Source organism: Hemicordylus capensis, chromosome 3 (assembly GCF_027244095.1).
Source record: "Hemicordylus capensis ecotype Gifberg chromosome 3, rHemCap1.1.pri, whole genome shotgun sequence".
NCBI classification, from domain to species: Eukaryota; Metazoa; Chordata; class Lepidosauria; order Squamata; family Cordylidae; genus Hemicordylus; species Hemicordylus capensis.
This window is the reverse complement of record NC_069659.1, coordinates 197,022,838-197,035,435: the sequence shown is the minus strand read 5'-3', so window position 1 is coordinate 197,035,435 and position 12,598 is coordinate 197,022,838. Positions and strand designations below refer to the sequence as shown.

At 43.0% G+C, this 12,598-nt stretch overlaps 1 protein-coding gene across 3 annotated transcripts in view; it reads right to left on the bottom strand.

Moving 5' to 3' along the window:
- PIK3AP1 (phosphoinositide-3-kinase adaptor protein 1) overlaps positions 1-12,598 on the bottom strand; it is a 91,633-nt gene that overhangs the window by 67,352 nt on the left and 11,683 nt on the right. For all 3 annotated transcript variants that reach the window (XM_053305757.1, XM_053305759.1, XM_053305758.1), the window contains one exon: positions 2,755-2,906. In XM_053305757.1, the coding sequence (XP_053161732.1) occupies positions 2,755-2,906 (152 nt within the window). The remainder of the gene's footprint in view (positions 1-2,754; positions 2,907-12,598) is intronic.

Sequence of the window (12,598 nt, the reverse complement as noted above, 5' to 3'; positions counted from 1 at the left end):
ATATTGTTTCTGTTCATGATAGGGAGCGAAGTCCCTGCACCCTAGCCACTATACACTTTTGCCTTCTGAAAATTCACCACACATTGCCAACACACTTTCAAGCATGCTCTTTTTTAGCCTCGATGCAACCAAAAGGGCTAAAGAATCTTTTTGTTTGTTTTGTTTTGTTTTTTAAAACCCCAAACAAAATAAAATCTGTTTGGTCTTATAATGTTTAAGTTTAATCACACTGTGAGTTTAATACACTTGTGTGGAACATGAAATATACATAGGTTAACATTTGGCAACTCTCACCCTTTCTGTAATTGGGGGATAATAATACTTTCCTACAGGATTACTGTAAAGATTACTGAGATAATTATGTGAAATGCTGGAAGATTCTCTCCCCACCATGGGCATGCACCAGTCCCACATTTCTTTTTCCTCACCCCTCCTGTATGTGCTGCTCCACACACAGATCCCCATCAGAAGCCTTCCACACAGAGAGGCACTCACATGTGTAGGAGGTTGGATGGATTGTCCCCTTTTAAATATTATTATTATTGCGGCTGTTTTCATTTGTTTCTGTCCCTGTCCATTAAGGACATTAATTACAAAAGTTTAAAGCCATATACCAAATTCGCTTCATTAATGAATTGTCTTCTTCAAGTCACATCCCTTCTGCTTCTGAAGGGGAAAAGTGTCTAAAACTCTTTTGTTTTCTCATAAGTCATTTCACAGCTTTCTCATAAGCCATTCCATGGCTGGGGGGGATTAACCCACCCCCACAAAAGAACATAAAGACAACTGTGTGCGTGTGAACTCTCCTGAGGAACAGAGATGGAAATTGTACACTAAATTTGTTAATCTGCTGATCATTGTGTATACACACGAACACACAGTCACACAATAAACTAACACCATTCATCATTAGATATAATCTGTTCCATAATCCATTTCCCTCCCTACAACCTCAGCTAATATTGATGAAAACATTAAATTGATCCCTCACCAGCCATTCATTCCTGAAAATTTAGAGCTGGATGAACAAAAGCTGGAACTGAACATCAGTGTCCCTACCCACCACAAAAACAAAAATCCAGAAAAATAGAAAACAGAAAATGTGCACATGAAGTAAGACTCAAGTTATAGTAGGGACTTCTGTCTTTGATAACAACTTTGGTATTTTCACCATGCTCAGCCATAGGCTCAAGTAACACATGCACATGTTGCCAGTCTGTAATTATGATGTTATTCTATTACTGTTGTGATTGTAATTTGCTTCTGTCCCTATTCATAAAGGACTTTAATTACACACCTTAAAGCAGGCCTGCTCAACTTTGGCCCTCCTGCAGATGTTGGCCTACAATTCCCATAATTCCTGGCTATTGGCTGCTGTGGCTGAGAATTATGGGAGTTGTAGTCCAAAAACAGCTGGGGGGCCTAAGTTGAGCAGGCCTGCCTTAAAGCCATATACTGCATTTGCTTCATTAATCAAAAGCAATACAGTTCCAAGAATTTTGGGATACCAAACTGCAGAAGCAAGCATGCAGCTAAATTCTTCAATAAACTCTTCAAAATCTACCATTCAAGCCTCACCAATAGAGCAGCATGGATAGCTTTGGTAATACCCATGTTTCAATGTCAACAATCAAGACTTGAACGGTTCTGGCTCATCCACTATGCAAACTAGGCAGTTGCCTAGGACACCAAGTGGGGAAGGGTGCTGATTACCTGGGACACATGCCATCTGGCGAGCCAAAAGCAGGGCTGGCCTGCTTGCTAGGAAGATCTAGGCGGTCGCCTGGAACAGCAGCTTGTGAAGTGCACTGTTGCACCCTGCCCTCTTTGCCTGCTTTGGACCCCCATCCCTGTGGGAGGATGCGCTCACCTCCTGTTGTTTCAGTGAGTAAGCAGGCTGGTGATAGAGCTGAGGCCCCCGAACTGGGGCTTCCCATCTCTGTAGCCTGCTCAGCCGCCACCCACTTGTGCTCCTTGCTGCCTCCGCTTGCCACTCCTGGCAGCTTCTGGGAAACTGGCCTGCTGTGACACATTATAATCGCATTGCTGCATCACACAGCAACATCGTTTTAATGCATGGTGGCAGGCCAGCTGCCCAGAAGCATCTGGCAGTGGCAATAGTGGCAGGCGAAGGCAGCAGAACAGTGAAGACAGCAAGTCTGCTCACCCATCCGTCCCCCTGCTCAGACAATGGGGACTGCCTGCCCACTTACCCACCCAGGCAAATGAGGCAGAGTGCCAAAACCAGCTTTGCCTGGGGCACCAGCCATTCTTGGGCCCTGGACATGAGCATGACGAAACAGATGTGGTTCCTCAGTAAGTGCGTAAGCAAAGCATCTTTGCTCTAGGTTTACATCACAACCATCAGGGCATCCAGCTAGTGAAGTGTTATAAAATCATCACTCCCAAGTTAGGAGGATGTCAAACACTGGGTTGCCACCAAAATTGGTAGCCCCATGTCAAATTCACCCCCAATACGTAGTTATCGGCCATCACATTGTGCATTCCTTCCCACCTTGCAGCAGACAATACTGTGGAATTAATGAAGGAAAATGCCCAACAGGGTGTCAGGTTACAACTATGAGCAGGGGAAGGCAAACTCATCACAAGGTTATCACTTTCAGTCAACAACATAAACACAGGTTTGAGATATGGAAGGTGGTGGCAAAACTAAGCTTGCATTCCCAACACAGCATTTTTTAAAAAAATTCTGCCCTCTCATGACAGCTTTGAAGGAATGGAAACATTCTGTACCCCACACCGTATGCGATCCGGCTGCACTGCAATTAGATTCCGCAGTCTCGTCACCGACATCCCATGCTGCTGACTTATTGCACGGTTGCACAGGCCGTGTAGGTCTCCGTCATCCTCCACTTCTGCATCCGTCACTGAATCACAACCAGAGTCTAAGTGGAACACAGAGAGGAATGCTATTTCTAAAAGTAGTTCAACAACATTAGTTACTTAGCTAAGAATGTGCCTTAAAAGGAAGTTGGTCTGTTTGTGTGTTTGAAAACCAATTAGCCAGTACCTAGAAACTACAGGTGCATTCTGCACAATAAGGAACAATGCGGCATTAATCTCTGTATTGATTTCCTTGAAATAAAGGCGTCCCATTTGGACTCATTTTAGCTACCAGTAAGGCAGTTAACTTAGCTAAGAATTAGGCAAGGCCTGGTCAAGCCTGTGACTCATTAGCTTTATTTAGATTCAACTGGACAAAGCACACTTGTCAAAATGCTCAAGGGTAATCTAAAATACTCCTGAGTAGCCCTACTGAAATTAAGTATAGAGTAACTCCCTGAGTGTTGAGAACCTTAATCAGGATGTCAGTCAACATAGCTAAGTGGTTTGCTGCATTTGCTGTGTCCTTAATACAGTATTCTTTAACATTGTCATTATCATAATTTTATTTATTTATTGTTCAATTTCTATGCCACCTTTCATAAAACTCACCCCAAGGTGATTTACACAAGTTAAAATACAATAAAATTCCATTAAAATCACATTAAAGTACTAAAAGCATTAAAAACTGTAGAAATGCCACAACGCAACAGCCATAGAAAGAGAAAGAGTAGCAAGGGGCAGAGAAACTGGCAACCCCTAAAGGGTAAAAACCTAAACAATTAGAAACATTTTAGTTGTTTTTTGAAAGCAGCCACAGAGTTAGAGAACGGATCCCACTGGGAGAACAATCCAGAGCCTGGGGGCAACAACACAGAAGGCCCTGTCCCATGTGCAGGACAATTGAGGCTCCCTTGGTGTCTACATGCAGAGCAAAGGCCCCTCTGACGACCTTGTTGGATGGGCAGAAACCTTCAAGAGCAGGTGATCCTTCAGATAACCAGGGCCCAAACCATTAAGGGCTGTAAAGGTGATAACCAGCACTTTGAATTGGATCTGGAAACAAATTAGCAACTAGTGCAGCTCTTTCAGAATAGGTGTAATATGCTCCAGATGAACAACTCCAGAAAAAATCCTAGCCACCGCATTCTGCAGCAACCAAAGTTTCCAAATACTTTTCAAGGACAGCTCCATGTAAAGCTCATGGCAGTAATCCAGCTATGACTTGACTAAGGCATGGGTAACCATGGCCAGATCTGCCTTCTTGAGAAAGGAACGTAGCTGGTGCAATAGCCAAAGTTGTGCAAATGCACCCCTGGCTACCACCTCCACCTGAGCATCTAAAAGCAGAGCCGGGTATCCCAGTCCAGCAATACCCCCAAGCTGCTCTTTCAAGGGAAGTACAACCTCATCCAGAGTGGGTTGAATCCCCCACTCCCGACTGGCTTTCTTACTGACCAGCAGCACCTCTGTCTTGTTTGGATTTAACCTCAGTTTGCTAGCCTATATCCAGCCCACCACTGCCTCCCTAGGATCCAGTGACAAGGAGGTAGATGTTCAATGGCTACAAATGAAGGAATGGAGGGAATCCTCATCAAATTGGAGACAACACAGAACTGGAATGGATGCCTAGTACCTCAGAAGACAGGAATGATTACCTTAATAGAAGGGGGAAATTGGCTGAAACTAACAAATGCACAGTTCTGCACTGGTGGAGGGGGAGGATCAAATGCACAGGTATTGGTGGGGGGGGGATGTCTTGTCAGTTACACGTGTGAATAGTATCTTGGGATTGTAATCACTCCCACGTCAAAAAAGGCAAATCCAGTTGTAGGCAGCAGCTGCATTAGCAGAACCACACTAATGGTTCTTCCAAGTCATGAGAAGTAAAAGATCTTGCTTTATGCCACACTGGTCAGACCTCGTCTGGAGTACAGTTCCGGACATCACATTTTTCGAAAGGATATGGGCAAACTGGAATGTGTTTAGAACAGGGTAATATAAATGGTCAGGGATTCTGGAAAACAAATCCTATAAGGAATATGTTTAGCCTAGAGAAAAGAAGACTAAGGGGGAACCAGTAGTAGCACTCTTCAATTATCTGAAAGGCTGCCACATGAAAGAGGCAACAGTTTCTTCTCTGCTGCCCCAGAGGACAGGGCAGTCTCTAATTGGTTTCAGTTACAGGATGGTAGATTTCAGCTGAGCATTAGTAGAAACTACCGTGGGGGAGCTCTCTCTCACTGGAGGTCTTCAAGCAGAGGCTGGACAGCCATCTGTTGTGGATGCTCAGTCTAGATCTATCATTCCTGCAATGAGCAGGGTGTTAGACTAGAAGTCTCCTCCCACTCTATGGCTGGGTTCCGATGACCCCTGGCAGCTCCATACGCTGGTAACGTCTCAGTAAAATGGGAGTATGAATGAGGGTATGAGCACCAACTTAACCAGCCAAGTCAAGTTACCAAGATTCTCCACACAATATTTTACCTTCTTCCATCCTCAAGATCTGGAAGTCAGGAGGATAATCTTGGTAGAATGTTGGATTTGAATCTGGGCGAATTCAAATCAATTTGAATTAATCTCCACCCTATTCACCGGTTCCAAATCATATCAATAATGGAATGTGGGCAGGGCTGTTGGCAGTTATCTAAATCTGCCCCATGGCTGGAGGTATTAAAACAGGTCAAACAAGATGGAGCTTTTAGTTAGTTTTAACTTCTACCATAAATGCCTCAAGTTAGAATTGTAGATGAGCTTGAGCTGGGACATATAAAAGATGGCTACTGTCTTGGAAGCAGAGGCATATGCTTTTCATCCTTTCAGAGAGAGACTGAAAGGGGAGTTTTCCACACTTTCAATTCATTTCAAGCAGACCAAAGCCCCGTTCACACATTATGTTCAACATGCATACAATAAATATACAGTGTACAGTGATTCACATGTTATGTTGAACACAGGTATAGCAGTACACTTCCCATCTGTACCATGCATTTGAAGGGCCTTATCCAGGTTCCCTTTTAAAATGAACCCAGGTACAGTCATTCACACAAAACAAGTGTACAGATATATGTATACTCCTACAACCATGTTTGAATGGGGCTTTATTCCTGATCTTGGCTGTCTGTGACTAGAATGTGTTTTCTCTGCCTGGATTTCTTGTGGGGGGTTTTAATAGTGGTGTGCATGAAATTCACACAAATCAATCTGAATTCGAATCAACTTTGAATTTATCTGATTTGGAACCATTGAACAGAGTGGAGATTTGCTCGAACTGATGCAAATTTTCCTAAATTTGATTTGAATTTGGGCGAATTCAAATCAATTTGAATTAATCTCCACCCTATTCAGCGGTTCCAAATCATATCAATTTGTGCAAATTTCATGCACATCTCTATTTTTTAAAACTTCTTCCAAGATGGAGCTACAATTGTCCTGCTACTTGAAATGTCCTTGCCACCTGAGACAAACTTCTCTAGATCAGCCTTCAGTTCTCACAAATGAATCACTGTCCTTGATCTCCATGGCCATCAGTCTTTACTACTATTCCCTTATGCTTTTGTTGCTTACCAATCTAACCTAATTAACTTAATTCAGAATCCAAGATGTTGTGCTTTGGAGTTGTACCCAGTCCTCTCCTTCAGATAGCAATAAAGTAAAGTTGTGCCATCGAGTTGGTGTCGACTCCTAGTGACCACAGAGCCATGTGGTTTTCTTTGGTAGCATACAGGAGGGGTTTACTATTACCTCCTCCCACACAGTATGAAATGATGCCTTTCAGCATCTTCCTTTATCACTGCTGCCCGATATAGGTGTTTCCCATAGTCTGGATAAAACATACCAGCAGAGATTCAAACCAGCAACCTCTTGCTCCCTAGGCAAGTTATTTCCCCACTGTGGAGACTAACCATCAAATACTGTAGATGAACATCTCAGATGGGATAGGCTTTTGCTGAGTCGATTTCCAGTGTCTTCATTTTAAAGTCACCCTGTGGTTGGTGAAGTGGGCCAGTGAACACTCTTTTAGCCTACTTTCCAGTAGCTTGTTCCAGTAGAACCTACTTTCCATTACGTTCCCTGCCAACTGGGCAAAGAGGCACCTTTTTAAAGTGGTGATTCTCTTTATTGAGCAGGGGGAGAACAACTGGCCCTATCCATCCCCAGCACAGCATCCCTCCAGTGATTGTTGCTGGTGCCTATCTTATGTTTCTTTTTAGATTGTGAGCCTTTTGGGGACCGGGGACCATCTCTATTTATAATTTTTCTATGTAAACCAATTTGGAAACTTTTGTTGAAAAGCGGTATATAAATATTTGTAATAATATGTACAAATGTTGACTGACTGATGAGATCACCCAGCATTCCATATGTGTGTCCATCCATGTATGTGTAGAGGTGTTCTTACCCCTGGACTTTGGGGCCGAAGTCCAGGACCTCCACAGCCCCTGGGGCCCCCCAGATCCTCTTTAGTCTGTCCTAGGTGGTGTGGTTTGTGCCCTCAAGAACCTACATGTTAAAAAATGATGCTTAACTTGCAGCAGGGGTGGGGGTGGGGGGGCGCTCCAAAGGCCTTTCAGTCCAGGCTCCTGTCATGGCCCAGACCTCTGAGTCAGAGGAGGAGCAGGAGGATTTGGTTGGGATTGCAGGCTCAGAAGCTGAGGTGGAACGGCAGCAGACGGGAATCTGAACAGCTGGCAGAGATGAGGGCTGAGGAGTCTGATCAGGAGGATGCTGGAATTTCACCTGTGTTAAGAAGATGTCTCAAGAGAAAGGCTCAGTGGGAGACACGCAGGCGTAAGATCTCGCGGGAGAGGGAATAGAAATGCTGAGTCAGGACAGCCTGATTGGCTGCCGATTATTTCGAACCCTATATCAAGCAAACACTGTTCCTGAGACGGTACTGTCAGCAACATTGCCTACTGCAGACAGTGTTCCTCGTGCTTATAATTGTTCAACCTTTCTTGTTTCAGCCTATCCTTGTTCTGCTCCTTCCTTGCTCTTTTATTTCAGTTATTGCTCAGATATTGTAGAGGGGGGTACCTAGGACCCCCCTCTACAAGGGGACTTTATTTTTGTTTCTACTACTTTATCTTTGAGAGTCATCCTTCACTTTAGTCTGTGCAGCTAAGCTGCTACTTTCTTATCTACAGAATTTCTATCATGACTCACAGAAGTGGAACTGGAGGGACCATAAATCCTGTTGGGTCAGCTGTGCCAACATATTTACAACAGCTCCAAAATTACCTAGATGTGTGTGTGTGTGTGTGTGTGTGTGTGTGAGTGAGAGAGAGAGAGAGAGAGAGACCCATCAGCATTGCAATACCTGCCCTGGACCAATATGAACCAAATTGGGTACAGTTATAGGGACACCTCAGTGGTGTAGTTTCTGATGATGTCATCAACCCCAATTCAAGATGGCAGACACATGAACATTTAAGATGCAACTGGGCTAACTTGTGAACCGCCTGATTTGAACCAAATCTGCTACAGATGTAGGGACACATAGGAACAGCTCTAAGGCATAGTTTGTAATTATGTTATCCACCCTGATTCAAGATAGCAGACACAAGAATGCTTGAGGTGCAAATGGGAACCGATTTGGTAGAGTTGTAGGGACACCTCAAATGCATAGTTCATAATGATGTCATCCACCCCAGGTCAAGATGGCAGATACATGAACATTTGAGGTGCAAGTGGGCTAACCTGTGAGCTGCCTAACCAACTTGGACCAAATTTAGTCCAGTCATAGGGACAGTGAAAGGAAAGTAGGCAGATTTGTTCTTACTAGAAGATTTTAGAAGATGTCACCAAGAAATCCACACTTCCCTCAGCAGAACACTTACTCTAGCAATGCAGTAAAAGTGCTGGAAGCTTCATTTCTTTTCTAATTAATTTAAACATGTTATCTTGGCTTACCTGAGTACCCAGAATGTTGGGGGCAATATGCTAAAATCATTGTAAACCGCTTAGAGAGCTCCGGCTATAGAGCGGTATATAAATGTAAGTGCTATTGCTATTGCTATTACCTCCACCAGTTCTAGTGACTATATGTTCCATCATCTGCCTTTTAATTAACTTGCTAAAGGTCCAACACCAGTATTATGTAATCAGGCAGCCCACTGTAGTAGCAAAACCAGGCAGATTCCTTCTTCAGAATGATGTCAATTAGGTTTATATAAGCAGCTACTTTAATTGTAAGATGATAATATATACACATACAGCGGCCATTCCATATCTGTAGCTTTGTCAGAATGCCCATTAAGAGACACACAATCTCACATACAATCAGGTCTTCTGTCTTCATACCTCTCACCTTCTGTAACCTACATTTTATTTTTTTTATTTATTACATTTATAAACTGCCCCATCCAGAGGCTCTGGGAGGTGCACAACTAGTTTAAAAACATAAAAAACAAACATCATTTAAAACACACTACTTAAAACAATATAAAAACAATTTTAACACAATTTAAAACCAATCAAAAATACTTTAAAACAATTTAAAAACCTTGGAAGGCCAAGGTAAGTAGAAGCTGGTGCTACACATGGGACCAGCACGGGGCGCGCACACTCATTGTCGCTGCCGGGGCGCTGCATATGTCATGTGCGTGCGCACCAGTGGCAACAACCCTGCCTCCCCAAAAACGTTTGTTTAAAGACAAGCGCTGGAGGGAGAAGAGCGGCAGGAGGGGTAAGCACTACCCCACCCTGCCCTTAAAGTGATACTCCCCCCAGTGCCGGACCACGCCTCCGTGGTTCCGTGCACATCCCTAGTCCGGGGTCTGAAGATAAGTAATTTTCTGCACAAGTAGTGGGTAGTGGAGGGTTGGCTCCCAAAGTCATCCTCACTTCTGCACTTGAGTGCCCCTTTGCCAGTTTACATCCAATCACTGCACTTTGCCTTTAAAAAACAAAACAAAACCCAATGCCACTATTATTGCAATTGCAATTTTAAAAAAATAGCCCACTCCCACTCATATGTAAGCCTCACTGCTGTTATTAGGACTTCTTCCCAAGTAGGGAGGAAGTGAGGATAATCATATGTTTTGAGACAGGGGCAGGCTATGTATTGACTAATTACTAATCAGATTTTTTTTAAAAAAATGATTCCCACCCCAACTCCTCTGATTGAGATGTTTTAAATGACGAGAAGTCAAACTACAAAACTTTTAAGTGTGCCTTCAAAGAAGGCGTTTCTGTGATATCTGGGGATCATCATCTACATTGTATATCCCACTCTTCCTCCAAGGAGCCCAGAGCAGTGTACTACATACTTTGGTTTCTCCTCACAACAACCCTGTGAAGTAGGTTAGGCTGAGAGAGAAGTGACTGGCGCAGAGTCACCCAGCAAGTATCATGGCTGAGTGGGGATTTGAACTCTGGTCTCCTCAGTCCTAGTCCAGCACTCTAACCACTACACCACGCTGGCTCAGAAGGTCTACCATGCATGCAAGTTTCATCCCATTCTGATAAGGAATAAAGAAGCTCTAAGTATTTTTGGTGATTTCTCATTATAGTCTATCGCCAAAGCAAAAATAATAGCAGTATCACTGTTATACCGCTTACTTCACACACACATCCTAGTTACAAAAGCGTGGAAGGAAGTGTGGGGGTGGGGAGTGTCTTTCCCGATTTGCAACTTTGATTTTTATTGTTTTGTAAAGTGTACATTCTCTGTACCGAAAAAAGAAAATTGGTGGTCTCAGTATCACAATATATGTTAATTTACTTGCAATTCCCACTGTGTTCATTGAGGCTTACTCTCCACAAAAACATGCACAAGACTGCAGCCCAGTTACTAAAGGGAAAGGGTTGGGGTTGTAACTATTTCAGGAAGTGATTAGTCGACAATCAGCAACAAAGTCCAGAAAAGAGATGTTTTTAAAAAAACAGGAGGAGATTCCATGTAGATGTTAAAAAGCATTGGAGACAATATGGAGCCCTGGGGGACACCATAGAGAAGTGGCAGATTTAACAAAATATATTTTATCGTTAATCTTATGATGAATCTTATGAATCTTAACCACAAAGGGAGCAATGCAAATGCTAAAAATAACCTGCTACGATTATCTGTGGCTTTTGTGGAAGAGATTTTAAGATGCAAAACCTTAACCAAAATGATGTTTCAGAAGGGAACTCTCTTTTCTCCGTCAAGCCACAGATGCCATCGGAAGAACTGAATGTTCGGTTCTCAGCTGTGATGATGATCCTTATCACCTGGTTCATTCTGCGCAGATGTCATTATCATTATAGAATGTCAGAACTGAAAGTGATCTTGAAGGCCTTCAATTCAATCCCCTGCTCAATGCAGCAGGAATCGTCTTTAGTAACCCCGACAGAGAACTCCTACAGTTTAGAAGAAAACTTGTCTTGCTTTGGATATAAGAAAAGGCCTCGGCTCAAAGCCCAGAAAAAATATTTGGTTGCAAAGCAGAAGCACCTCCTGTAGAAAAGCCTTCAACTTGCTTCTGAGGAAGAGAATAACTAGAGGAAGGAACAAAGTGATCCAAAGAGCTGGCCTTCTTGTCTTTATTAGATACAAGTCTGCTTGTCACACTGAGCAATGGAACATAACTCAGTTTGGTTGTAGTTAGCTGTAGTTAACAAAGGGAAATCTCTTTCTAGGTTAAGGGGTGTGTGGTGTTTTTGGTTAATCCATTCATTGATCCAGGCCAGCTTCTGAATGGGGCTTTCTTCAGTTTTATTCCAGTCCTGGAGTAGAGGACAACCAGCCAGCAGCAAGAGCACTGAAGGCAGACTGCACTTCTGTAAATAATATCTGTCTTATTAAACCATGAATATTCCTACTGTCTTGTCCTTGCATACCACAACTCTTTCCTCTGGATTCTACAGGGGGCATCAATTTCTTTGCAATATCAGCTGGAGGACCACAGTTTGACACCCGTGTTGTAAAGCTTCCTGCCAACGCCAGCTTCTCATAAGAGCTTCAAGCGTATGGGCAAGATCAACTCTTAGCCACCTATTTTCAAACACCACAGACCCAGGATCTATTTAGGCATCCTGTCTTCCATGGATTACAACTGCTGAGTATATGCAATGTTTTCTTCTGGGTTTGTGGTATCATAATGATTCAGAAAGCTGCCTGCTGTCTTCCAACAAGCTCATCCCCATCTTTCATGCCCTTTACCACTTGTCCCGGAGCATTCCAGGATAGGGCTTTTTAGCTCACATCTCCACCAGAATGGAGGGTGTGTGTTCACAGATTGGCCAGATTTGCACCGAAGTCTATGTGAGATATTGGGGAGCACTTCACACACTATTCAGGTTTTTAATTGCGCGTTAGAGCCAAGCTTGATTTATGTCACAGGTTTTTTTAAAAATCCATTTTTTGCATCAGTTTTGGGGGGCAAATTTGAGCTCGCAGTAAATCCACACAATAAACTTACATGAAAGTCTGCTGTCTGGGAAAGCTCCTGGTTTACAAAGTATTATTTTCTTTGAGGACTGCCTACAGTACAGAACTGTGTACATGTATTACCTCCTCTAAGATATTTGTCATTTTCAGTAATGAAGTAATTTACTATATGGATCATTGATGAGTCATACAACATTTCAGCATTTTAGAATTTCTAATGCTTAGATAAACTTCATGTTTTCAGGTAAGCTAGCTCCTAAACAGATGATAGAAATGCTTAGAAATGTACTTGCACTACAGGATAGAAGTTATATTCTTGCCTCCTCCCTCCATTACATTTGCTACAAGAGTTCATGTCACGGTAAGAATCTGACTGGATAA